At 40.5% G+C, this 27480-nt stretch overlaps 1 protein-coding gene across 4 annotated transcripts in view; it reads right to left on the reverse strand.

Annotated features, from left to right (window-relative positions):
- LOC141780394 (microtubule-associated serine/threonine-protein kinase 1-like) overlaps positions 1-19291 on the reverse strand; it is a 54874-nt gene extending 35583 nt beyond the window's left edge. Inside the window, exons 1-2 of one of the 4 annotated variants that reach the window (XM_074655604.1) lie at positions 18386-19291; positions 7787-7818 (exon numbers count right to left, since the gene is read on the reverse strand). In XM_074655604.1, the coding sequence (XP_074511705.1) occupies positions 7787-7818; positions 18386-18424 (71 nt within the window). In that variant the 5' untranslated portion in view covers positions 18425-19291. Of the gene's footprint in view, positions 1-4171; positions 4359-7786; positions 7819-18385 lie in introns of those variants that run through there. The other 3 variants (XM_074655602.1, XM_074655603.1, XM_074655605.1) reach the window with 3 other exon arrangements.
- Positions 19292-27480: the final 8189 nt, after the last annotated feature.

Raw genomic sequence — 27480 nt, forward strand, 5'->3', positions numbered from 1 at the left:
AATTGCTTATTTAGTTACAGCGGAAGAGTGTTTATGAGCAGAAGACGTGTGGTTGGTGTGTTTGAGAGGGTGTACTGTATATGTGTGTGAGTTGTTGACTACCCCACAGCACCGTGCACCTGAGCCAAAGCACCTGAGGGAAACACACAATATTTCTTCTCTGCAATCATTTGTATAAGTCACTCCCCACTTTCCTTTAGCATCCAACCAATTGATAGTTCGCTAAGCTCCCTTAGTTACTGTTGCTACACCAGTCAAGCTTTCCATTCTCATCCGACACGTAATGCAGTTAACGATGATACCTGTAGGCTGTAGGTAGCTGGCTAATCAATGTTAGCTCACTGAGTTTGATTGAGGATGCTGACTCTGGCTGTCTTTCCCCAGCTGGCTCTTTTAAAATCTTGTAAAAGGGGTGTTACAGTAAATGTGCACTTGATGGCTACATACATGACATCATGCTAACACACACTTGCCAACATTGAGACCTCAATAAAAGGGATTTTAAAACCAAAGCAGGTTTGAGTTTCAGAGATTTTGTTTCCTGCAAAATAATAAATACACTGCAACAGCATTTTTATGTTAAACTTTTGATTTTACCTTTAACAGGAAAGAAAACTGCATAATTCATCCCTCTGGTGTGAACTTGGCGTGTGAATCTCTGGCATAAACTAATATTCATCAGTTTTTATTTATTTTTGTTCATGCTTGAGTATTTCTTTCTGTTAGTACTCTCCATTTCTCTCTCCTTCTCTCACTCACTGAAGGTCCTTTCAGACACCTATATTTTCTTACACCCTTATTGATGGCTAGTTAGTCGAACATGCTACCATTTGCCTCTTAGAGCGGACAAACATACTGTTTTATCAGTTCCTTACACCTTTGTTCTTGAGTTTTTGGTTTTGGAAAAGGCAAAAAAAATGAGACACCACCCTCCAAATCTCTTTAAATGCTGAGTATCACTCTTGCTACAGCCGCATGCACTCTGAATTCAGCATGTGGAGAGAAATCCAAAGCTTGACAGACCTGCCGTGCCTAGTTATGGCTGCAGAGCTATGATTTGACAACCGCTGTTCGGCGGGGATAATTCTTTGTTAAGGGTCAATTAGTGAATACACACAAAGTACACATGCACACACATAAATCAGGAAAAAAACGTGTCATGATTAAAGGAACGGTTATGCCTGGAAAAATACAGAAAGAAAGAATGAAAGAAAGGAGAAGAGAAAAAAAACAAAAAGTGAGAGAGAGAGAGACCAAAGAAAGAAAAAGTGAGAGTGAGGCGGTCAAAGCTTGTATGCGTGTCTCGCATGCTCACGTAACCTTAGTGAGCCGGTCCCTAATGGAAGAGCAGACACAGATATCACTCCAGGGCCCTGCGCTCCATCTCAGCCTCTCCTCCTTTCACCTCTTGCACAAGCTCCCTCTCACTCCATCGCGTTCATTATCTTAATCACGCATTCACTTGCTCTCTTTCCCAGCTGTGACTTTGGCTGTAAACTTTTCAGCAACTACTTAAACTTGACATATTACAGTAGTCATTTTAGGCGTTTAGCTCTCTCTCTCTCCATACACTGAACCCATCCTACATTTGATACACATTTGCAGGATTTTCAAAACGATTCCTCTCGGGTTTGAGCTCCACTATAGGGGCATTAAATATGGGTGAGACTTCCTACGTTATTTCCATCTGTCTGCCTGTGTGTCTGGGCTCAGGTGTGCCATAGCAAGAGTCTCTGCTGTAATAGAAGCCCGTTTAATCCCTGATCAGCGGGGGAGGATGAAGTCACTCAGAGACTCAGCACGACATCCACTACTGCCGCTGCCGAAGCGTAAACCCCCGGTGCTTGAATGTCAGCTCTAATTTTCAGGCTGTTGACATTACTGTGATTAAAAACATCAATTATAAGCACACAGGAAAATAGTGCTCAAATGTTTTATTTTAGAAATGTGATAATGTGATATTTTATTGATCCCTGCAGGTAAATTCTCTCTGTGATTCACAGTAAATTGAGATGTGGTTGCAACTGTAGCTGGTTATGTAGGACAGAAGCTTCTAAAATAAGCTTGATAAAATTAATTGATAAAATGTGACACAAATTGATATTTCTCTTTTAATTTTCTTAGGGTGACAGCCTCCTCATTTGAATAATGAGGCAGAAATTTTAAAAGAAATGTGTAAAGAAAAGAATACATAAATAAATAAAAATTAAATGTAAATTGAAAATTGTGCATAAATAAATAAATGCATAATTACATAAATAAAAACATACATTTAAAAAATATTTAAAATAAAAACATGAATGCAAAAATTAATAAATAAAAACATACATTTAAAAATATTTAAAATAAAAACATGAATGCAAAAATTAATTAATTAAATCAAAAATTTAAGACAAATAAATACATAAATAAATAAAAGGGAAAATCAAACAGAAGTATCAATTTGTGTCACATTTTATCAATTAATTAATGGCTCCATTTTTTTTATTTATCAAGTCATTTATTTATTTATTTATTTATGATTTTGGCAGGTTCCGTCCCCCATAGCTGGTAGGGATTTGAGGTCTTGCACAAGAAAACTTCAGCTGGGTAAAAAATTCCCCCAAATAACCCACTGGATCATCCAACTACAGAAAAACATCATTCCCCATCAGTGAATCAGACATCAGAGAAATCCATCTAAAACTTGTATTTCTGTCTGACTCATATTTGACTCATTCAATCATTGATTGACCACGTCAGACGGTGAATCAGTCTACCTGCAGGTCTGCTGGAAATGTCACTATGATGACTCGCCTTTTCAATAATTGAATGTTACATTCACGTCAGGGTCAACAAAACCATAACCAGGGGCAAAGATAGAGTGGCAAATAAATCTCAATCTCCTGACTAACCCTCATGCTCTGTTTATTTCTATTTCATTTTTACGTAGAGGTGAAAACGTGCCGCATGGAAACCCTGCGAGGGGCCGTGTCTGATGGTGTGACATCACTTTGGCTGAGCGGACACTCGCGATCCTCGCAGATGCAGCAATCATAAATAACGCATAACAGTCTACAGTCATGCCAGCAGCTCTGTCAGGCCGTACTAGCTAAATGCTAACATCAGCATCTTCACTCCAGCGTTAAAACTGAGCCCGCTACAACCTAAAAATCGTAAGTTGCGTTAATGCGTTAAAGGAATTAGTGCCGTTAACTTGGACAGTCTGAGTTAGCACGATGTGTTAAGATGTAACACGATGAACACGGTAAACATAACACCTGTTAAACATCAGCATTGTGAGTTTCTACACATGTTAATGTGTACACATGTTAATGTGTACACATGTTAATGTGTAGAAACTCACAATGCTGATGTTTAACAGGTGTTATGTTTACCGTGTTCATCGTGTTACATCTTAACACATCGTGCTAACTCAGACTGTCCAAGTTAACGGCACTAATTCCTTTAACGCATTAACGCAACTTACGATTTTTAGGTTGAAGCGGGCTCAGTTTTAACGCTGGAGTGAAGATACTAACATCATATGAAACTAGAAAACCTAAGGAATCCATTGGTACTGTCATACTAGTTTGTCACGATGGAGGCTAAACAACGCTCCAAACTTGCGCTAAATTTTGGCGAGGAAGAACTGGCATGGCCATTTTCAAAGGGGTCCCTTGACCTCTGACTTCAAGATATGTGAATGAAAATGGGTTCTATGGGTACCCACGTGTCTCCCCTTTACAGACATACAATGACAATAAAAGGGGTAACTTCCTTCTACCTCCGCATAGACTCAAATGAAGCAAATATATCGATTCTGGCATTAAAAGATCCATTTCAAAATCGTAAAAAAAAAATAATCACGATACAGAAATCCATTTGTTTTCCCCACCCCTATTCTGTAGTATACTAAAAATCACAAATACTTTCAACATGCACATTCAGCAGAACAGAACAGACATCTGAAACCAAGTAGGCACACAGTGACCTTACACACTAGTAGTGTGTCACACTGTCAGTATGAGCCTCTTTGTAATGTATACTGCAGACACTGCAGAGAGAGAGAGGACTGAGGGAAGGAATTAGAGAGAGAGGGAGAGGGGGACGAATAAACAGAAAGAAAGCCAGCGCTGCCACACCTCACATCAAAGAAACCAAATCATCACTACTCTGTATCTTGCTGTACCTTTTAGTGCGTCGGAACATGCTGGGTATCTAGGCGTAGCTCTGAGCAACAGAAGCAGCAGCAGCAGCAACAGCTGAGTGGTGAAGGAGTGCAGTCAGAAAGCAGCAGGTCTCTGGGATAATGTCATCACAATGAAACGCATACTCTGGCTACAGCAAGCTTTAGATGTGCGCTGGTGTCTGGGCAAGTGTGGGCAAGAGCCAAAGGAGAGGAGGAGAGAGAGAGAGAGAGAGAGAGAGAGAGAAAGAGAGGGAGGGAGGGATGGAGGGAGATAGGGTGGGTCTGTCTTACAGAGAGGAACAACAAAAGCCGGCAGGGGATTGTGGGTCGTTTTCAAAAGGCTAAGGTGGTGCAGAGTGTAATTGTAATCTGTGCTCTTGATGTCTGTGCACTGAAAGAACCTGATGGGGAGTTAAAAGCTTTTTTACTGCAGGCTATGGACGCCATGAATGAAAGAAAGCAGAGAGTGGTTATCTCAGCAGAGAGACATGAAGACACGACTCAGGGACAAGGTCATGCGGGCTGTGTTACGTAACTGTAAAATAGATGTTGAATGGAGTCAAACAATAAATAAAATACATAACTGATGACGGCGTATGCCACGCACACTCCGAATGGTTGCGTTTACCCATGAATGGATGCAGCAGGCAGATTGAATGTGAAGCTAACTCTGCTGAGCTCATCTATAATGGATGGGCGGGCTGATAGTGTCCCACAGAGGGAGGCAAGAGACGGGCAGGGTCCAAGTGGAAGCTGTCTCGAGAGAAAGAGAGGGGCATGATGGTAGAAATAAGAAGCGTTGGTGGAGAGTGAAGGACAACAGTGAGATGGATAGGAGGACACAAACAAGAGTTGGTCTGCGGCTTCATTTCATGTGTGATTACCCATGATGACTTGGGACGAGGGGGCAGTGGAGAGAAGATGGATTGGGAGGAATGGGAATGGGGTGGAGACAGAGGTAGTGGGCTGTGACCATTAACACACACACAAACATACCCAGACACACACAGATTTACTCTTACTGAGTGAAGCAAAGAGATTATAATGAACCACCTTAAGAGCCTTGTTAACTTATGTGTGCTGGATATTGCTCATATTTAATACTCTCTTCAGGATTATCGATACATCATGCACAGGAAATAATGCTTATTCACTTTCTTGCCACAAGTGATCGATACCACTCTCATGTCTATACGCTAAATATGAAGCTACAGCCATCAGCTGGTTAGCTTAGCTTAGCATAAATACTTGAAATAAGGGGAAATAGCTAGCCTGGCTCTGTCCAAACAAACAGACACAAACAAACACCTCTAAAGTTCACCAATGAACACCTACAAAAAAATGGTGCATTCATTTATTTTTTGGCCACTTGGGGAAACAACCTGTGATGCATCACCTTATAACTAGGGCTGACAATCGATTCAAATATTTAATCGCATGATTGTCCATAGTTAATCATGATTAATCACAAATTAATAACACATTTCTGTATCTGCTCAAAATGTACTTTAAAGGGAGATTTGTCAAGTATTAAATACTCTTATCAACATGGGAGTGGGCAAATATGCTGCTTTATGTAAATGTATGTATATTTATTATTAGAAATCAGTTAACAACACAAAATGAGAAATATTGTCCAGAAACCCTCACAGGTACTGCATTTAGCATAAAAACTATGCTCATATCATAACATGGCAAATTCAAGCCCAACAGGCAACAACAGCTGTCAGTGTGTCAGTGTGCTGACTTGACTATGATTTGCCCCCAAACTGCATGTGATTATCATAAAGTGGGCATGTCTGTAAAGGGGAGACTCATGGGTACCCATAGAACCCATTTTCATTCACATATCTTGAGGTCAGAGGTCAAGGGACCCCTTTGAAAATGGCCATGCCGGTTTTTCCTCGCCAAGCGCAAGTTTGGAGTGTTATTTAGCCTCCATTGTGACAAGCTAGTATGACATAGTTGGTACCAGTGGATTCCTTAGGTTTTTCTAGTTTCCTATGATGTTAGTATCTTTACTCTAGCGTTAAAACTTAGCCCACTACAACCTTAAAATCGTAAGTGGCGTAAATGTGTTAAAGAATTTAGTACTAATTTGCGCGTTATCATGTTAACTTTGACAGCCCTACTTATAACGTTGTTAAGACAAACTGCAAACACATATTTACACATCTAGCAGACGAAGAGCACCATTAGCATTCAATTGGAGTCGTGTTTCGTTGTGTCGTGTATATTTGACTCTTTAGCTGCTAAATGCTCCGCTAGGTTCACCAGCTAGTCGCTAACTCTTGTCAGTTTGGTGCTGAGCAAAAACCGCGGGTTTTTAGAGCTTATTCACTGAAAGTAGCTGCTTGTGGCGACTGGAGACCAGGCAGCTGTGATGAGAGCGGTGAGACTCAACCACAACAATAAGCTTCAAGGCTGAAAAAGCAAAACAATGAGCTGAAAGACGCTAGAATCCTGAAGGGAGCTGCAGAGTCAGGTGATAATTCTCTACGAGCTAGCCTTTTCACAAAGTCATGTCATCTATAGTAAATTAAAAAATTTTGATCAGAAAAGCTTCATGTAAAAGTACGAAAGTATCAACAGCAAATTTACTTGAAGTATCAAAAGTACTCATTATGCAGCAGAATAGCGCCTGTGTTATATTATCATATATTGGATTATTGGATTATCATTACTGATGGATGACAGCATTGTACAATGTAGCAGATAAAGATGAAGCTACTATGAACTACTATTTGTACTGTTGGGAAGTTTAATCTATAAAAATGGATCATTAATATGTTTTATTAAAAACTCAATCTGAAAAATAACTAGAAACTACAGCTGTCAAATAAATGTAGCACAGTACTTCCCTCTGAAATGTCTCTCTGTATCAGGTGAATATTACTTCTTTGCTTTTTAAATGTATCCTCTTTGCTACTTATTCAGGTTTGCTGTAGACAACTGTGCTGCATGTTTGACTGAATGTGTGTGTGATTTACTGTTTTACTGCATTGTGTGTGTTTTTTCTTTTTTTCTTTCCTGAATTTCAATCACTATGTGTCTGGCTTTGTAGCTTATTTTCTATACTGCTGTTGCCTGCCGTGGGTCGGCTAAAGCGGCTTGCCAATATACTGATAAACTGACAACCAGAAACACTCTAAGTGTGTAAGAGGGAGATAGAAAGAAGAGCAAGAGAAGGGATTTAGAAAACAGGGTTAGGTAGAGCAGAGCTGAAAAGCAGAGGGGTGAAATGAGAGCGGAACAGAAACAGATTAATAACCGAGCAATAGGAAGAGAAGAGGGGAGATAAAGAGCGAGTAACTAAGCGACTGGAAGAGGCAGAATGGCTTTCAGCACCATGGACAGCCTCCAGAGCTCCCGGCTGGCTTTAATCAGACTCTGACAGACTCGCAGCATCCCTCCAGCCGACCTCCTCTTCACTCACACACAAGCACCACTGGAGCATCCTCAGAGAAAGCTGCTGAGCATGATTTGCTTCTCTGGGTGTGATTGTTTTTCGTCTAGGAGGGACCCAAGTCTCTCCCCAGAGAGGAGGGAAAAAACAGAGGGAGGGAGGGAAAAAACAGAGGGAGGGAGGGAAGGTTGAACGAGGGTAACACTCACCTGCTGTTCTTGCGAGGCAGTGGCAAATCCTTCTGGAAGAAAACCGGAGAAAGAGAAAAAAAGAGAGATCAGGTACAGAAAAAAAATCCATACACACTTTCACATGAAAAGTCTACACTCCATGACTAGTAAACTGGCCTTCATGTGTGAAATTCCCTTTAAAGTCACAAGTCATAAGTCTTTTGAGAGCATCGTCCTTCTTAAATTTGATGATTTACTGAAATAAGATGTTGAGATTTGACAAAAAAAACGAAGGAAGCTATGAATGTTCAGGTAGAGAGAAAAACCTAAGCTCACTCAGTGCTCAAAGTGGGCTGGCATTCACCGGTACAATGTACTTCTACATTTTACTCCTTGGCGTACCTTGACTTTTTCTTGCGTACCGGCACTTGCCACAAGCTGCTGGTATTCCTTTCTACCCTCTTCATATCAGGTTCTCTGGGAGATTCATAATAATACAGCACAGCACCAGTGATTTTATGCCGCCCCTCTTAAGCCGTATGAACATGTGTAAATAATGTGGAAAGCATCTGGACGAGCCAACGTACAGCACGGGGGAGGGGGGTGGAAACAATGCTGCTGTAATTTATCAATATAATACGTCCTTCACGTCCCTTTTGTCAAATAATTAGTGAACTGTTCGTCATAACTAGGGCTGTCAATCATTAAAATATTTAATCACGATTAATCGCATGATTGCCCATAGTTCATCATGATTAATCGCAAATTAATAGCGAGAATGGGAGATTTGTCGAGAATTTAATACTTTGATCAATATGGGAGTGGGCAAATGTCCTTGCTTTATGCAAATGTATGTATATATTTATTATTGGAAATCAATTAACAACAAATATTGTCCAGAAACCCTCACAGGTACTGGGTCACGATGTATCCTTGAGCAAGACATTTAACCCCAAATTGGTCTCGAAGGCATAGCCAACAGTGTGTGAATGAGTATTTAGATTAGATCCTGATGGGCAAAGTAAGCCCCTTAGTAGCCTCTGCCATCAGTGTGTGAATGGGTGAATGCTGACATGTATGAGTGGTCGGAAGACTAGAAAAGCGCTATATAAATGCAAGTCCATTTACCATTCAGCATAAAAAATATACTTGGCTTGGGAACCTGAGGGTCGCCGGTTCAAGTCCCGAGTACTGAGTGTGAACTGGTAGCTGGAGAGATGCCAGTTTGCCTCTTGGGCACTGCCGAGGTGCCCTTGAGCAAGCCACCCAAACCCCTGTCAGGGGCAGCCCCCTCGCTTTGACATCTCTCCATTAATGCATGTACTGTATATAGGTCCTGTTTGTGCATGTGTGTGTGTATTTCGGGCCTGTGTGTACTATGTAATGTGTAAAATATAACAGAGTGAAAAAATTGAATTTCCCCTCGGGGATCAACAAAGTGCCTTTCTTCTTCTTCTCCTTCTTCTATTTTGCATCTATTTTTGTTTTCAAACCACTCATTTCTGCCACTGATTTGAGCCAGGGCATCCCCCCCCCCTCTCTCCCTCTCTCCATCTCTCCTCCCATCTCCTGAGTCCAGATGGACCGAGTACATTGAGCAGCAGCAGCAGACATTCACTGCACTGAATGAAAACAGTGTGAGCAGCAGAGCCAGATCTCATGCCAGCACAGCCTGGCTCTTTACAAAACCCTGCATGCTGAGATAGAGAGGGAGGGATGGAGGGGGCAGAGGGTGTAAACAAGGGTGGAGTAGAGGGTGAGAAAGAGGAGGGGGAGGCGGATCATGCCCACAGCCTTATACCCTTGAGCCCTGAGTACTCTTCAGCTCCTCGTGTGTGTGTGTGTCATAAAGACGGTAAATTTGAGCATCTCAGATGTGACAAATCACACAGCATATAGCAGCAGATGCAATTAATGCATTAGCCGCCTCACACCTTCTCCTGTCACACGCAGGGTAATGTTGTTAAGGCGCTGTTAGCATCGCATCGACTGCCTTCTAACCACAGTCAATGCAATTATTATAGTTAACCTTCAGATAAAGATTGTGTGTGTGAGTGAGCATGTATGTGTGGAGACCTGCTGTTTCTCCACTGAAGCACAAAAATATGTGTTATATAGTGTGGCTGCCTGAAAGCTCTGTATTACAAGGACAAACCTCCAACACAGCGGAGTGTTTTTCATGTTGTCAGTCACCATCCGTAAGGTTAAGTCTGTGTCACGGATGGCAATTACCTCCAGAGGAGAAAGCAGAGGAGTAGTGAGGCGCCACAATATAGCAAACAGAGTGGAAAACACTCTCCCGATGAGAAGAATAGAAAATAATCATCTTGCCTTCTGCACACATCTATTCCACTGCGTGTCCCGAGGGTTTACGTGTTAACAGAGACAAATCCCTCCTTTACAAGGACAACTGAATATTCTACCTATTGATCCTTCTTCACTTTGTCCTTCATTGATCAGGCTAATTGACCCTGAGCCTTCAGAGCCGGGGAGAGGATGACTTACAAGAGCGAGAGGCATCAAGGAAGGCTTCCCACCGATGAGGAGGGTTAACTAGACAAACAAGACCTGACTAGACCTGACAGTCAGTGCCAGCGACATAAAACCTCATCATGTCACACAAAATAAAATGCGTGCATTCCATAATAAACTGTACACGGGGGCAATGTCAGCCAGGGTTTTAGAAATAGTGAGCTCATCAGTCCAAAGTCCCCAATGCACCACAGATTTTGACCAGACAACAAAAAGAAAGACTCTAATTTTAAATATATATATATAATATTTTCTGCAATAATCTCCCAGCCAATCAGTTATAATTTATGTAAATAAAATCTACCACGATGAAGGTCTAATTGCTATTTCAAAACCTGTTCTACACTGCCTGGATCAAACTCTGTATATTAATAAATCCTTGGCTCTGAAAGTCTAATTTAAAGGGCACATATCATGCTCATTTTCAGTTTCATACTTGTATTTTGGGTTTCTACTAGAACACGTTTACATGCTTTAATGCTCAAAAACACATTATTTTTCTCATACTGTCTGTCTGAATATCAATTTAGAACTAGTACAAAAAAGAAAATGCCTTAAACCTATTGTTGGAACAGACCAGCCTGCTATAACGCCTTAGTATCTGAATCCAGACTTGTGAACATCTGCTCGCTGTCTGTCTGATGTCCCTCTGCGGGGCCCTCTAATGTTCAGGCATGTCTAGACAATAAGAAGAAGCAGTTGGCACATTAAAAAAAAGTGCAGCCGTCCACTGGTGCCTGAAATAATAAATGGGCACCATGAATATGACGCTCCCGTCTTCCCTCCCTCACATCGCGTCTTTCCCGGCTTCAAGGTTGCACACAGTAAACAAGAAAATGCTAGCTGAGTGTCTAAACGGGAAATTATCCCTGTGCTACGGCGGCTCAATTATTAAATCCTCAGGTGATATGGCCTTTATTAACCCAGTAAAAATTCCATTAAAGTACTCCTCTGTCACCCTCACTTCATTATAATGCTCAGTAATCAGTGTCACATAGTATCCGCCTGAATCTACCCCCATAATCCTCAACTCCACTTTAATTTGGAAAAAGGTGAGGACTAATTTTTTCCATTTTAATCTAGACTTTGTCTGCGGTCATTGTGCCAGGAGACCATAGCACACCGGTCTGCTTCTAAATCTGCCTTTATGACTCACAGTCTCAGCATTTCCCGCAAAGTAAAGAACAAGCAGACAATATATCATTAGGGGGATAATATCCTCGCTCCATATTCAGCTCCTATGACAGCCTGAATTCTCTGTGACTTACAGTAATTCTCCTGTGGTGTAATTAGTGTGTCAGAATGCCATGCTCATTGCTCATTGCAGGGCTGCATCCCCCACGTCACAGCGTGTAAAAAGATTTTTAAAAAATCGTCTGAGCCACGTTTACAGCTCTCTGAGTCCCATTATTAATGAAGTCTGGCGGTGGCGAAGGGTGACTGACAACAGATGGGAGGCTCTGTCACAAACATGACATGCTTACCAATCACAGATTAGAAACACAATTCCACACTATATTTGCTCCCCACTCTGACAGCGACGGCTGCTCTTTTTTTTTAATCCAGGTTTGGCTTCGTCCTCTGGGGGAGCGAGCCGAGGTTTCAGTTTCTAAATTATTGTCTGATCCCTTTTAGTCCCAGGCTATGACAGGAGTGTATGTGTGTTTACGAGGTTGTGTAAAAGAGAGGGGGACTGCAAATGTTCAAATGCCGGAGGGCGACTGTGCCGCTGTCTTGTAATGTGGTTTATGTATTAGCATTTTGCCTTAAGATTAATTTGTGTTTACAGACAGATTAATGATTTTAGTATCTAACCTGCAGATGGCCTATTTCTGTCAAAGCATGTTCACTTTGACGGTAAATAACCTTGTTAATGGTTCAACTGTAGCACTCATACAATGTATGTGTATATGTACAGTATGTGTGTGCGTGTGTTTTTATGGTTGCCTCATGTTGAGTCACTCTCGCTGCATCATTTAGTAATACACTCAACCTCAGGCAAGAATGTACAGAGATGAAAAAGATGTTGAAATTCATGTTATTTCCTTAAATCGTATCTACATAATTTGAATGAAAACATTTCTCTTTTGTTTTATTGAGCCAGTAGACAGATGTTAGTTTCACCCACAGAAATAGAATAGGAGTAGAACGGACATTCCCACTCAAATCAATGTAAGAGGATGGTTAGACGGCGGACATTTTTGTATGTACCATATTGCCGACTGTTATCAGGTTATTAAATAGGCGTTATTTGTCGCTATAAGCACCATAGATGTGGGTCTTTAGGGGGCCCGCTACGTCTACTAGGTTGTAAAAGTGAAAGTAAAACTTAAAAGCAATACGTTCTAACATGTAAAACTGAATGAACGTCACGTTTTGAATACAAATAAAAAGGCTTCTTTAAGTTTAGGCAGCAAAACTACAACTTTTTGAGGTTTTGGCAAAAAGGACCTCTAGTTAAGTTTAGGGAAAAACGCGTTTTGGGTTAAAATAACTATGAACACAAAGACTACACATTGCTGGTTTCACACGGGATGAATTCTGTTTCTGCTCCTGTCATAATTTCTACTGTAGCTAGAGGTCGCTGTTGTGTTCTTCTTTCGGTGATTTACCATGTGAATAGATGATAAAACCTACTAGTGGGTGTAGTAGGCCCCTATTGACCCACTTCTATGGGGCTTATAGCGACTTATAACGCCTATTTAATTGCCTGACAACAGTTTAATCATCTATCCGTATATACTAAACCGACTTAAGGCATGTCACGGACTCACTGAGGTGAGGCTGCAGTAATGACCCAACGAAGCTCGAACGAGCAGTAGAGTAGTAACGTTACGAAGCCTAGCTAGCCAGAGTAAATGAGTTAAATTAAAGAACTTAATGCTTAATCCACACACTCTTGTCACAGCGTAGGAAACATTGCTATCGCCTGATGAGTGACAGATTTTTTCGGCTCATTTTCTGTAATCAGTGTAGCATTAAAAAATGATGGAATTAGTTAAATAGCAAGTTAACTAGAAAACAGCTAGCTAGTCAGCTAGCTTGCTATTTCCACCATGCTTTAATGCTACACTGATTACAGAAAATGAGCTGAACAACTAACAACAATCAACATTTTCTTTTGTTCTAGTCAAATGACCACAGAAAACAGTTCAATGTCCCTTCTACTCCTATTCTATTTCTATGGTTTAACCATTAAAAATGATGATAATATGATTTATCTGGGATGTTATTCTTCAGCCATTCTGCAAGGTGAAGCCAGCTCGTGCACTAACCAGTGAGTCAATCAGCCATCCCTCCATCCATCTACCCATCTATTCAGTCCGACATTCAAAAGGCCAGAGGCTAAACATGTCAATGCAGACTGCAGTTAACCATAACGGAGACTTAAAGTCCAGTGAGTGCTGTCTCCTAGTTCACGTTTCCCTGCCATATGACAAACCTATAAAAAGCTCCTTTGCTGTTGTGTCCTTCAAGTCATCTTGCCCGCACTAAAGGATAAAAAAAGGGCCCCAGCAATAATGAAATGGCATAGCTGAGCTGCATGCCTATAAAGCATATTGCTGCTCTGTCGGCCTGTCAAATCATTCTGTGGACGCACTGCAAAAGAAAAATGGTGGGGAGTTGGCCCGGAGACTCAGAATGGGGATCAATCAACGATTGTCCTGCTGCCACGAGACAGTGACGTGACCAGTCATCATCTACAGCACAGACTGACTAACTGATTTGGGTTTGACAGATGGAAAAGGCCGAGCGGCTGATGGGTGTCTGTCATGCATACTAGATAGTCTGGTGCTCTTTAGTTTTGTGCAGCCATTTATCTTATTTCTAATAAGTGAATGTGATACCTGTGATAACAATGACTGGGGAAGAAAAATATCTGTATTTTTGTGTGTTTTGACTTGACTGTACTTATTTGATCATATTTGGTCGAAACTGTATTTACAAAAAGGAAGATTTTTTTTTTGGTAGCAATAGCACCCCCTACATTAGCTTTCTCCAGGGGGTGTGAAAATTTGGTTCCGAATGATGATGTCCAAAATCTTTGTGAGCTGGCACTTAAAATATTTCATAATATCACTTCAGTATCAACGACCACACGGACAGTCAACCAGCTGGAGGGCGGTGTCGTTAGCTGTCGGTTAGGCCATCTTTAATTTTGCGTTTTTAACATTGCTCCGCGCGTTGCTCCGTGGTTTGTTTCAAATCACGGGATAACATGTAGTTTTGAGGGCCCAGAACTGCAGATTTCGGTGGGTTTCTGGTCATTAGCCTTCACCAAAACTGGACCCAAGAAACAGAGACAGCTAATGCTAGCTGGACCCGCTCTGCGATGCCGATGACTCAGCAATGAATGTTGTTGTTGAAGAATGTTGTAAAGGGGCAGACAGCTAACAGTTAATAGCTAACACAATGTGGGTTTGTTGTAAAAGACTAATTGTGTCAACATTCATGGGCTATATACAGGAATATGACATGCTAGAGGCAATAGCACATCCAGAGGCCTGAAGCTTAGCGTTAGCATTGCTTCCACAAATATGTCCAAAATCTGTTTTATCTTCTCTTTAAAAAGGAAACGGTTTCACAATAGTTGCATTATCATTATATTTCCTTACATAAAAAGTGATTATCTTTTCATATGGACGATATATATTCTTTTGCAGCAATTTCACGCAAATGTAATAAAATTGTTATTTCTACATATTTGCTTTGTGTGTAGACACATACTAGTAAGGTCCTAAATATGTGTGCCAGCAAGCCAAGTGCAGTGTCACAGAACGCATCAGGCACAAAAAAACGTTGTTAGTCATGTTGAAGCAATGCATCATGGGTGTGACCCCTGACCCTGACTGCGGGGGAGCGGGGTGTTTCACCATATGGTGCTGAGGGAATGATTGTGTGTGTGTGTGTGTGTGTGTGTGTGTGTGTGTCAGAGAGAGAGAGAGTGACGGTTGGGATGATGAGACCCAGGGGAGTGACGTGGCAGTTGAATAGGACACGCAGAGCCAATCACACGTCAACACACAATTCTATAGACACACACACACATATATAATATATATTATACATATACAGTATAATGACATGGGTATAAAACTCCATGCAGATAAGATGAATGCTACATCCCTTAAGTCTCTCTCTCACACGCGCACACACACAGACACATCATTGAGCTGGCCAGCCTATATCTATAAAATGCCAGCGACTTTGTGAGTCGGACTCTATGATGATTAATTCCCTTGCAGCTCCTGTCATACATCACAGCAGCAGAGCAGTGAGCTGAGCGGTGGGGATGATGAGACATGAAACCATCAGCACACCTCACTACTAATCCTCCCTTGATTCCTTCATACCCTCTTCCCTCTTCCCTCTCTCTCTCTGTTCACAGTAATAGGGGTCAATCTACCTCGGAGCAGCTCAGAGCTGCAACTCAGCCGACAATCCTTCATTTTTAGCAATAAAACCACCATATTAAATTAAAATAAATGCACGTACACTTGCATGCACACGTGCCCGCAGGAGGCTGCTCTCCGCCCGGCCTGCAGGCTGCTCATCTCCGCTCAGTTCACTTGACTGAATCACACAAAGATGGGGTGTGTGTGTGTGTGTGTGTGTGTGTGTGTGTGTGTGTGTGTGTGTGTGTTTGTCTGTGTGTGTGCGTGTGTGTGTGTGTGTGTGTGTGTGTGTGTGTGTGTGTGTGTGTGTGTGTGTGTGTGTGTGTGTGTGTGCGCGTGTGTGTGTGTGTGTGTGTATGACCCGTGGTTAAGCAGGCTGCTTCATAATGGATGAACGCAGTCATTTGCACACGTCAAATCAGTATGCACGAGTGACGATTCATTACCAGCATTTGGTAAAAGAGACTGTAAAAGCTAAATAAGAATGATCCTAAAGAGAGCTTTATAGTGATGATAGGAGAAAATCACAGTCTGAATATCATATATGACATCTATGTATGTGTAACAAATATGAGGTCACTTTGTTGCAATCGCACACACACCACCTGGGACACACTGCGTGACTCCATTAGGAAACATACAGGAAGAATACCTTTTTGTTTGTGTCTTTGCTTAAAGCATCTTGACCATGATTATTCTCCTACAGTAATACTGCAGTTAGAGATGAAACAACTGGCTTAATTAATCAATCTACAGAAATTAATGGGCAACTATTTTAATAATCAATTAATCATTAAGTAGGGCTGGGTGATATGGCCAAACTCTTCTATCCTGATTTAAAGTGGTAAATAGTCTGTATGAAATAATCACATTGTAAAGACTATATATTTTTGTATACTTTTGTGTGAATTAAATACTTTAAAAATAAAAGTACTGCGTATTTGTCGTATTTAATCAAATTTTTTCAGAGAAATTTGAGTTAGCATGTGCTTGTTATTATCAATTTAGACGGCATAATTATGCATCACGATATCCCAATATATGATTTCATCACAATACGACTGTTGACTGTCTTCAACTAAATTACAAAATAACATTTACATTACTATTTTGTATTTACTTATGTTTATATTTATTTTAACTGCACTATTTTAAGCCTTTGATTGTCATTTTGTTTTTACATTTACCTGTGTGATTTCCCCTTTTATATATACAGATTTTATGAGCATTGTTGAAGGAACCCGAGACCAAAGATTTCCATTGCCAATGACTGCTTTGCTGGAATTGACAAATGACAGACAAAGAACCTTGAACCTTCATTGAAAGGCGATAAATTATCATATTTCATCATATCATATATCATATAGCAACTTGCGATACTTAGGTTGCAGCGGGCTCTGTTTTAAAGCTAGAGTGGAGATATATGAAACTAGAAGACCTAAGGAATCCATAGCTATCAACCATGTCATAATAGCTTGTTGCAAAGGAGACTAAATAACACTACAAACTTATGCTAAATTTTGGCAAGGAAAAACTGGCATGGCCATTTTCAAAGGGGTCCCTTGACCTCTGACCTCCAGATATGTGAATGAAAATGGGTTCTATGGGTACCCACGAGTCTCCCCTTTACAGACATGACCACTTCATGATAATCACATGCAGTTTGGGGCTAGTCATAGTCAAGTCAGCACACTGACACACTGACAGCTGTTGTTGCCTGTTGGGCTGCAGTTTGCCATGTTATGATTTGAGCATATTTTTTATGCCAAATGTAGTACCCGCAACGCACGACCGCAGCTTCAGTTACACTGCGCATGTGTTATACCCCATACTCCAAGACCCATGTTCCCCCGTGACCTAGCCTCCTTTCCATAGGCCTTGGTCCAGGTGTTGTGTCAAAGTTCGCTCTCCCCTCTAATAGTGTTTCCCTCCAGGTAGAATTGAGTAGCGCAATCTGTAGGCTAGCGGTTAGGGTTATGGCTTAGGTTAGGTTATGGCTGGGCATATTGGAGATATGTGATTGGGGTTATGGGGTTGTGATTGGACTGCCGTTTTGAAGCCTTGAGTTCGGCATTTTTGTATTGGTATTTTACTCTAAATGGGAAAATAATTTACTAAATGCTGTATTGAAGAAACAAATTAACATTTGAAACATATATAATATAACATATTTTGTATGCCAAATGCAGTACCTGTGAGGGTTTCTGGACAATATCTGTCATTGTTTTGTGTTGTTAATTGATTTCCAATAATACATATATACATGCATTTGCATAAAGCAGCCCACTCCCATGTTGATAAGAGAATACTTTGCAAATCTCCCTTTAAGGAACAGATAAAAAATGAAAAGGGTAATTTGCTATTCTTAGACGGCTGGTTCCATTCATTTTTGTGACAGTATAAATGCTAATTAACTGCCCTGATGTAGGCCATACTATAAAATCAGCTTAAGTGTCTCTAAAATATTGCCATGATATAGGCTACCAATGTTGATAGGATCCACTTGGCACCATAAGGATTCCTATTGTAATGTTGAAGCCATAAAACTGAAGATCACATATGGAATGCATAAATGAGGCTCTTGGTGTAATGAGATGGTGTCTGGCTGTGTGGGTTGGAGACAATGGTTAATGTCTTAATAGAGTAAGTCACGTATTACAGGATGATGATGATGATGATGATGATGATGATGATAATGAACCAGCCTCACCTGCAGCCTCCGGCGCCGGATTATCCCCGAGTCATCCATGGTGTAATGAGCAGCTCCTGGTGGGGATTTCCCCTCACTAAAACAATCTCTTGACCTCCACTAATTCTGCGTTTTGACCCTGCAGGGCTGCAGCAGCAGTTCACACCCGGACTGCACAGCAGCAGCAGCAGCAGTATAGCGTCCTGGAGCACTATAGCTGTGTCACGTCGAAGAAGAAGCCCAGGAAAACACACAAATGCCAAGCAGTCCCATTAAGAAATATCTCTCACACACAGAAACACAGTGTTTTCTCTCAGCAGCCCTACTTCTGACCCGTGTCCTGCTGTGTCTCAGGGTGTCCAGTCATGCTGCTGTCTCTGCGGTCATCCTTGACATGTTGCCAGTCTGATGATGGTGTCCAGCAGCCGGACAATCACAGGCCTGAAGGAACAATCACTGCAAAAACACACCACGTATAGCTGAACCCAAGTTCTTCTGTTGCTCCACGACAATCTCGTCTCTTCTTCCCACATTTGGTCACACACAACAAAAAGGACAACGTGTTCAAAAGCTCTGATAAAACGAACCAAAGCGATGATTTCACGCACTAGTGCTCCGGAGCAGAGCAGCGCCGCTCCGAGACGCGCTTCATTTCATCCCGGAGCAGGAGCACCTCGGTCGGGCTGACATTGCCGCTGATCCGCCCTGTCTGTCCGGTCCAGTAAACATCACCGGGGTTGAGTGAGGAGAGCTCGTCCCTATATACCCTCTCTCGTCCCCTCTTCAAAAAACGCGTAAAGTTTGGACTCTTGTCTCCGTTTCATTCATTCATTCATCCGTTGCTCTTCAACCTTCACTTCCTCTGAAGCTTCTGGTTGCTGGACTGGACGGGGCGACAGCAGCAACGCGATATTTGTAACCCCTTCCTGGGATTCCCTCTCGCTCCTCCTCCTCCTCCTCCTGAGCGCACAGAGGAGTGATGAATGAATGAAGCAGCAGATAACTACAGGGGGCTCAGTTGAGGGCTTTTTAAACACATTTTATTTCATTTATTTGTTTATTTGCACATATATAAAACTGCACAAAATCCAGTCAATGAAAAAAACAAACAAGAAATGTGTCAGGAGAGGTCAAGAAGCCACAGGCTTATACAAAGGCCCTCCCCCCAACCCCAGGAGAAAAAAACAATAACAAAAAAGGAAGAATGGTCTTAACTAACATAACATAACATAACTTAACTAATATTTTTTTAAATAATTTAATTAGTTAGTTAGAATTAAAAGTAATAAGTACTACAGTAGTAAAGTTCATGGTGTATAACTAGTCATAATTGAGGTATAATCATCATCATCAAAAAATCAACCCTGATGGCAAATAAATAGTTACTAGTTGTTTTTAAATTATTAGTTAAAGGTCCTACACTGTAAAAACTGAGATTTGCATGTCTTTTTTATTATTATTATTATTATTATTATTATTATTATTATTTTTTTATTTATTTTTATTTTATTATTTGCACATATATAAAACTGCACACAATCCAGTCAATGAAAAAAAAAAAAAAAAGAAATGTGTCAGGAGAGGTCAAGAAGCCACAGGCTTATACAAAGGACCCCCAACCCCAGGAAAAAAAAAAAAACAATAACAAAAAAGGAAGAAAGATCTAAACTATGAGTAAAGATATTTATGGTAAGGGACAGTTGCATTTTGTTGTTGTTGTTGTTGTTTCTATCTCAATATCGCTAATGTGATGATATATTTAAGGTTTGTGAGTGTTGTGATTTAATTTTGATTTATTTATTTATTTGCACATATATAAAACTGCACAAAATCCAGTCAATAAAAAAAAAAAAAAAAGAAATGTGTCAGGAGTGATGAGTGAATGAAAGATTCAAGATTCAAGATGTTTATTGTCACGCCGGTTATACAGGTACAATCGTGTGAAATGCTTTTTGCTGGGAAGTTCCATTAAAAATAATAAGTTATATTACAATTATAAAAGGAAATACTTTGTATAAGGGCATATTAAGAACATATACATATCAGGAAGTATGAATGTACATATATAAGAAATACTTTGTACAAGCACATATTAAGAACATATACAGGCATATTAAGAACATATACATTAAGAACATTTACAGTATAGTATAAGATGTATTTTTGTGTAAGAAGGTGTCGTATGAATTATCTTTTTAAAAGTCTGATGACCTGGGGGAAAAAACTGAAGCAGCAGAGACACTACAGGGGGCTCAGTTTGAGGGATTTTTTAAACACATCACGTATAGAGATTATTGCTGCTTTTATATACTGAACTTGGCTCGGACAGTTCAAGCTATCACAAAGTTTTTCAGACGACAGCATGGATGTGTTGAATGTGTGTGTGTAAGAAGGCCGGCTGGAGCCACGTTCAGCACCACAGACAGCGACACAGGATTCACAGTAAACAGACAGTGTGGGAAAAGTTGCCTTTTTTATTTTTTTTTATTTATTTGCACATATAAAACTGCACAAAATCCAGTCAATGAAAAAAAAAAAAAAGAAATGTGTCAGGAGAGGTCAAGAAGCCACAGGCTTATACAAAGGACCTCCACCCCAACCCCAGGAGAGAAAAAAACAATAACAAAAAAGGGAGAAAGATCTAAACTAACATAATTTAAAAAATACAACAGAAGTTAAACAACAACAAATACACAAAATGTGCAGATAAACCTAACCAAACAGTGGAAAACAATCCAATAAAAACAATGAAATACATACAAAAAAACAGCACAGAAGAAAAGAAAATATATCTAAACATATCAAAAGATAATTAGACATCATGAATTAAATGTGATGATAATTTTATTTTAAAATGTTCTAAGGATAACGAGCTCTTGATAACATGTATTTTGGTGTTCCATATTTGTACACCACGATATCTGAGGGAGTAGTGGCCATGTTTTGTTCTACATCACATAGAGATTATTGCTTTTATATATACTGAACATGGCTCGGATGGTTCAAGCTATCACAAAGCTTTTCAGACGACAGCATGGATGTGTTGAATGTGTGCGTGTATGGAGGCCGGCTGGAGCCACGTTCAGCACCACAGACAGCGACACATGGATTCACAGTAAAACAGACAGTGAGGGAAAAGTTGCCCTTCATTACAGTAAAATGCCATCATTTTGTGCTCATTCAATCACCTTTCAGTAACAGTAATCGGGTCTTGTTAAAGGGGAACACCACCTAAATTCAGAATTCCAACATGTTATTTCGATGTCCGAGGAAAGTTCAATCAATATTTAAGATAAGATAAGATCTTCCTTTATTAGTCCCTCAGTGTGAAAATTAGCAGTGTACAGCAGCAAAGGGGATAGTGCAAAAAACAAGATGCATCAGCTAACACAGTAAAAAAAAGAGCTAAACAAAGTGTAACAAAATATGAACCATTTAAATAGAAGGAAGTATAAAAATAGGAGCAGTATATACAGTATTGACAATAAACAGACTATCAACAAAATTGCACAAGTGGAAAATTATATTGCACAGTGAGAATGAAATGAAATTCACCTGAAAATATTGCACAGTATGAATTACACCTGAGTAGTGATAATGATATTTGCACAGTCAGTTTACAGTATAGTGCAGTGGTCTACTATTTGTGAACATGAGCTACTCTCTCTCAAAGCCAGAAACCAGAGAAGTAATGGTGCCTTCAAATGGGGTTGTGTTTACCGTGTTTTAAGTGAAAAGTTTCTGAAACCACCTGAACGCCACGCGTATGGTATACACGACTTCCCATGTTGTAAACACAAGTTCACAAGTTTCATTTGAAGGTACCATAAGTCTCAGACTTGTGATGTCATAGCGAATAAAGTCTGGAGCTGCCCCATAGAAAAAATTGGAGGCTGATTTTGTAGAACCAAAAAATTTTTGTTTTCTTTTTTTATACCCAAATGAGCTTTATTCTATTGTAGTGTTCTCAGTTGTGAAACAGGAAATGTTCCCCTGGGTGCTCTCAGTGTCATCTAGATAGAACATCTCTCCCAATTCATTGTCTATGGAGCAGTTACAGACTTTATACCCTATGACATCACCCGTTTGAGTTTTAGCACTTTAGTTTTTGGATTTAAGGGAATTGTTGATGTCTACTAATATTTTTTAGTAGTAGTGTCTTAGACCATAGGAATAACATGTATTCATTTTGGAAATGGACTTAGCTCCCCTTTGAGGGTATACAGGTAGGCTAATGCTAACACTATAGTTTAGGCTACTTATAGAACCAATCGCAACGCACGACCGCAGCGTCAGTTACACTGCGCATGCGTTAAACCCCATACTCCAAGACCCATGTCCACCCGTGACCCAGCCTCCTTTCCATAGGCCTTGGTCCAGGTGTTGTGTCAAAGTTCGTTCTCCCCTCTAATAGTGTTTCCCTCCAGTTAGAATTGAGTAGCGCAATCTGTAGGCCAGCGGTTAGGGTTGTGGCTTAGGTTAGGTTATGGTTGGGCATATTGGACATAAGTGATTGGGGTTATGAGGTTGTGATTGGACTGCTGTTTTGAACCCTCGAGTTCGGCATTTTGGTATTAATATTTTACTGGTATTTTAACACTTGAAACTAGTGATTGAAACCATAAGATACCATGTTTACAATGTTAACTGAGGTAATAAATAAGTAGAACAATCAGACTTCTTTTTACATGTTGTCGTACATACATTACATTTAGACAGAGCCAGGCTAACTGTTTCCCCGTTTCCAGTCTGTATGCTAAACTAAGCTAAGCTAAGCTAACCAGCAGGCAGTAGGTTAGCTTCAATATACCATAGAGAGTGGTTTCAATTTTCTCATCTAAATCTCAGCAAGAAAGTCAATAAGCGTATTTCCCAAAATGTTGAACTGTTGCTTTAAAGCCAGTCCCCATCTTACAGTAAAATCTACTTTTTTTATATGTGCTAACTGTGTTTTTATTCTTTCATTTCAATTCACTTCACTTCAATTCAACACCTCATTCAGTGTTATTTATATAGCGCTATATCCTAACAGAACACTATGTCAGGGCACTTTTCATATAGAGCAGGTCTAGACTGGAGGCTACTCTTTATAATATTATTATATTCATGCTTGCTTTATTATGACTCAGGTGATAAAACCAGACCCAGGTAACAGAGTGAGGCTCCGCACTATTGTTCGTCAAATTAATCTCTCATCCACATGACATTTGTGACCCTGATCACAGGCTAATTGTGTGGAGAATAAATGCATCTGCTTCACATATATCTGTGTCAGTATAATCTAGAGTAGGCTACCTAGATATAATGTATCACAGTATATAAATGCTGACAAGATACAAACAGACAAGATTCTCCAATACCAAGCAAAACCTGAGGCCAGAAAAACACAAACAAAGAAAAGGGTCACACTGAGCAACACAATGTTTCCACCCAAGACATTACTTCCGTGAATGACTGGCGGTTGGCCCTTTGGCAAAGACGTTGCATAATGTCTTGCTGGGGATTAGGGCTTTCACACAGTTTTTATGTAACATATGGTCGGAGCTGCCCACACAGGCATGACCTCAGCGGTGCCAGACCCAGCGAGAGATCTGCAGCAGAGCGTCCAAACCCGGCCCACGCTGACCAATCTTAGAGGAAACAGGCAGGAAGGCTGCAGGGATGCTGTTGGTCAGCGTTCAAACGACTGACAAACAATTTTGTTTTGTAAAGAAAAGGCCATCTGCAATGAATTCATAGCTTGACAGACAAACTAACCCTTTACCAACTGCAAATGTCTTTTTTAGCCATGCTAGCAGCGGTCTGTCTATCAGTCCGCCACTTTGGTCCACACTTCAATATCTCAGCAACTATTGCATGGATTGCCATGAATTGTACAGACATTCATGGCCGGCCTGCAGAGGATGAATCCTTCTGACATTGGAGATCCTGACTTGTCCTCTAACGCCACCAACAACAGCATAGCAGGTTGTTCTCATACAACCGTTTGTAGCTATACCTACAAAAAGTAATGCACTGTTATTAGTATAGGTCCCACAAAATCAATTCTTATGTAATCCACGTAATCTTGAACAAGGAGGTATAAAGAGTGACAAACGCTGCGTGGGGTAAAGGTCCAGGTGGATGGGTGGGTAAAAAAAACGTGGATTGTACCCTGCGTGAAACCAGAAGTCAACGTTGATTTTTGTTGTCACGTAACTTCCGTACTTAAGTTACACCACTTTCGTAGTTATTTAAACCCAAACGTTGACTTATTGGTCACGTAACTTCCGTAACAAAGTAACGCAACTTCCGTAGTTATTTTAACCCAAACATTTACTTATTTGTCACGTAACTTCTGTACTTAAGTTACGCCCCCTCCGTAGTTATTTAAACCGAAACGTTGACTTATTTGTAACGCAACTTCCGTAGTTATTTGAACCCAAACGTTGACTTATTTGTCACGTAACTTCCGTACTTAAGCAAGCAAAATCTAACTAGGTACCTTTGTTGCCTAAACCCAATCAAGTTGTTTCCTGTGAAGAGGGAAGTTTGTTTTGAAAAAAACTGTATGCATTTGATGAGAGGAAATTGACACGCGCTGCTGGATATTCGTAGGAAAAACACGTGAAAAAGGAAGAGGAATACCTTTTCGTAAGATATCATACGAACCGTTGTATGAGGATACGTTGCAGCGCAGAAGAATCAAGGGACAAGCAAATGGAAATTGATTTGAAAATGCAATAAAAATAGTCTCAACAGTGAAATCAGAAAACCTTTTGCTTGCTGTGGCAGAATGTGTTCAACGCACAAATCTAGTCAGAAAAAAAGCCCCAGTAAGCAGGCGGTTGTTTGTTAGATTAAATGGAGCTGTCAGGGCCGTCTGGCTGGCAGTCAGAGAGCCAGATCGTCTCAGTGCTGATGGCAGTACTTTGTTCTGTAGTCTGTACGCTGTGTAAACCCTGACAAACAGACCAAACTCTCTCAGCTCTGTCAACCCTCTTTCATGCACACGAACAAAGCCATGTTGCCTTTTCTCCTTCTCTCAGCTATCAAAGTCTGGAGCGTCGCTTGTGCTGCAGTGGATCCGGTGGACACATAGCAAGCAGTATTGATTTCTGCTCCGGCACCGGCAAAAACTGAACCTACTGCAAAAAGCCCAGCGCAGGTGGAAGTCTGGCCGGGGAGAAACACTTCATTGAGTTTCAATATGTCGTCATTATGGCCGCTGTAGAATAAACTGCTGGTGCTCAGCAGTGGCTGCTGAACACAGAAGGGATGCTGCTTTCATATCCTCTTGCATAATCATTTTGTAATCCCTGTGAGTTTAGGGAGACTAACAGCTGCTCAGTTTTTTTTTGGACTTGATTCTGTTCATCACTGCAAAACTCAAGGACAAACCATCCTAACTGCCCCTGTAGTTTTATTAAAAAGTAATGCTCGCATCTATCTTGGGGTTTGGTTAAAACCAATATTTTCATATTAACGGATCAATGGATCACATGACTACTTGTATGTGAAAGGGTGATGGAGAATTAACACTGACTCTGCAGTTCCTCTAACCTCTACGGGGCTTTAAAGCATCTTTTAGCTTATTGTTTTGGTTTTATGGCCCGCAACTTTACTGTTTTGGTTCAGTTTCACAGCTTTTATCTGTGTTAGCAGCTGCAGCTGGCTGAAATAAACACGGGACACCACCTGCTCAGCACCAAACAGCAGACATACACAGTTAGAGACTAGCTGGTGAACATAGGGGAGCATTTAGCAGCTAAAGAGTCAGATATGTCCCTCAGAAGTTGGTGGAGACCAAAAACAGAGCTAAAAGAGAGAGAATATTGGACTTATATTCATCAGGTGGCCAGAGATATGACTTCAAATGAAAGCTAATGTTGCACCGTATCTACTGCTTGTGTGAATAGGCAACTGTTTGCTAACTAGTTTGTCTTATCGACATTAAGAGTAACTTAAAACCAGGCTGAAAAAACAATGTAGAACTGCCCTCTTTGGTTGACAGTTTCAAGAATGTTTCACCTAACACCAATGTGGTCCAAAGCAACGTATCCTCATACAACGGTTCGTAAGAAATCTTATGAAAAGTTATTCCTAATATTTTGTGCATTTTCCTACGAATGTCCAGCAACATGTGTCAAACCACTTGTTACATGCATACAGTCTTTTCAAAATAAACTTCAGTTTTCACAGGAAACAACTTAGTTTAGGCAAGGTTTTGGCAACGAAAACTACTTGGTGAGGTTTAGGCAACAAAATTACTTGGTAAGGTTTAGGAAAAGATCATGGTTTGGGTTAAAATAAGTCAATGTTTCGGTTAAAATAACTACGAAAGTGACATTACTTAAGTACGAAAGATATATGACAAATAAGTCAACATTGCCGTTAAAATAACTACGGAAGTGACGTTACTTAAGTACGGAAGTTACGTGACAGATAAGTCAATGTTCTGGTGTCACATGGGATATGAACGCCAGTCTCCTGGGCGAAAGTCCGATGTTATTTTAATTTAATTTTATATTAATTGATTTTGTTGGATACATACGAATGACAGTGCATTACTTTTTGCAGGTATAGCTATGAACGGTTATATGAGGACAGCCTGTCCAAAGAGTGCTCTTTTGCATCTTTAACCACAACCATCAGTGATGTCACAAAGTCCTGGAGTATATGTACATCGCTGAAGCAAGGTGAGAAATAAAGCCACTAGGTGTTAACAAAGACAATACGTTCAGGGGGTGTTTAGTTACTCTTTAGAAGGTATCAAAGGCGTTTAGCATTATGAAGTTATGGAATGGTAGATGTCAACTGTACTAATAAAATATTAAACTTTCTCCTGCTCATTTTCAACGACAACATGCTCAAACACACGTTGACATTCATTTCCCATTCATGACCCATTACACAACTGAAACACCCACGCACTCACATCATTGTCCAACTTTCCTAAAGACAGACGATTGGACAGAAGTCCCCCCCACCCCCGCCCCCGATGTCATCTAAAAACCTCAACTGTTTCAGAGTCATTTGAGGCAGATTATATGGTCTTTAAGATGATGAAACTCATTCAGATTCCATCAGATGAACAAAGATGAAAGTGTCCTCGATTCTGGTAAAGTTGACATGGT

Source organism: Sebastes fasciatus, chromosome 13 (genome assembly GCF_043250625.1).
Source record: "Sebastes fasciatus isolate fSebFas1 chromosome 13, fSebFas1.pri, whole genome shotgun sequence".
NCBI lineage: Eukaryota > Metazoa > Chordata > Actinopteri > Perciformes > Sebastidae > Sebastes > Sebastes fasciatus.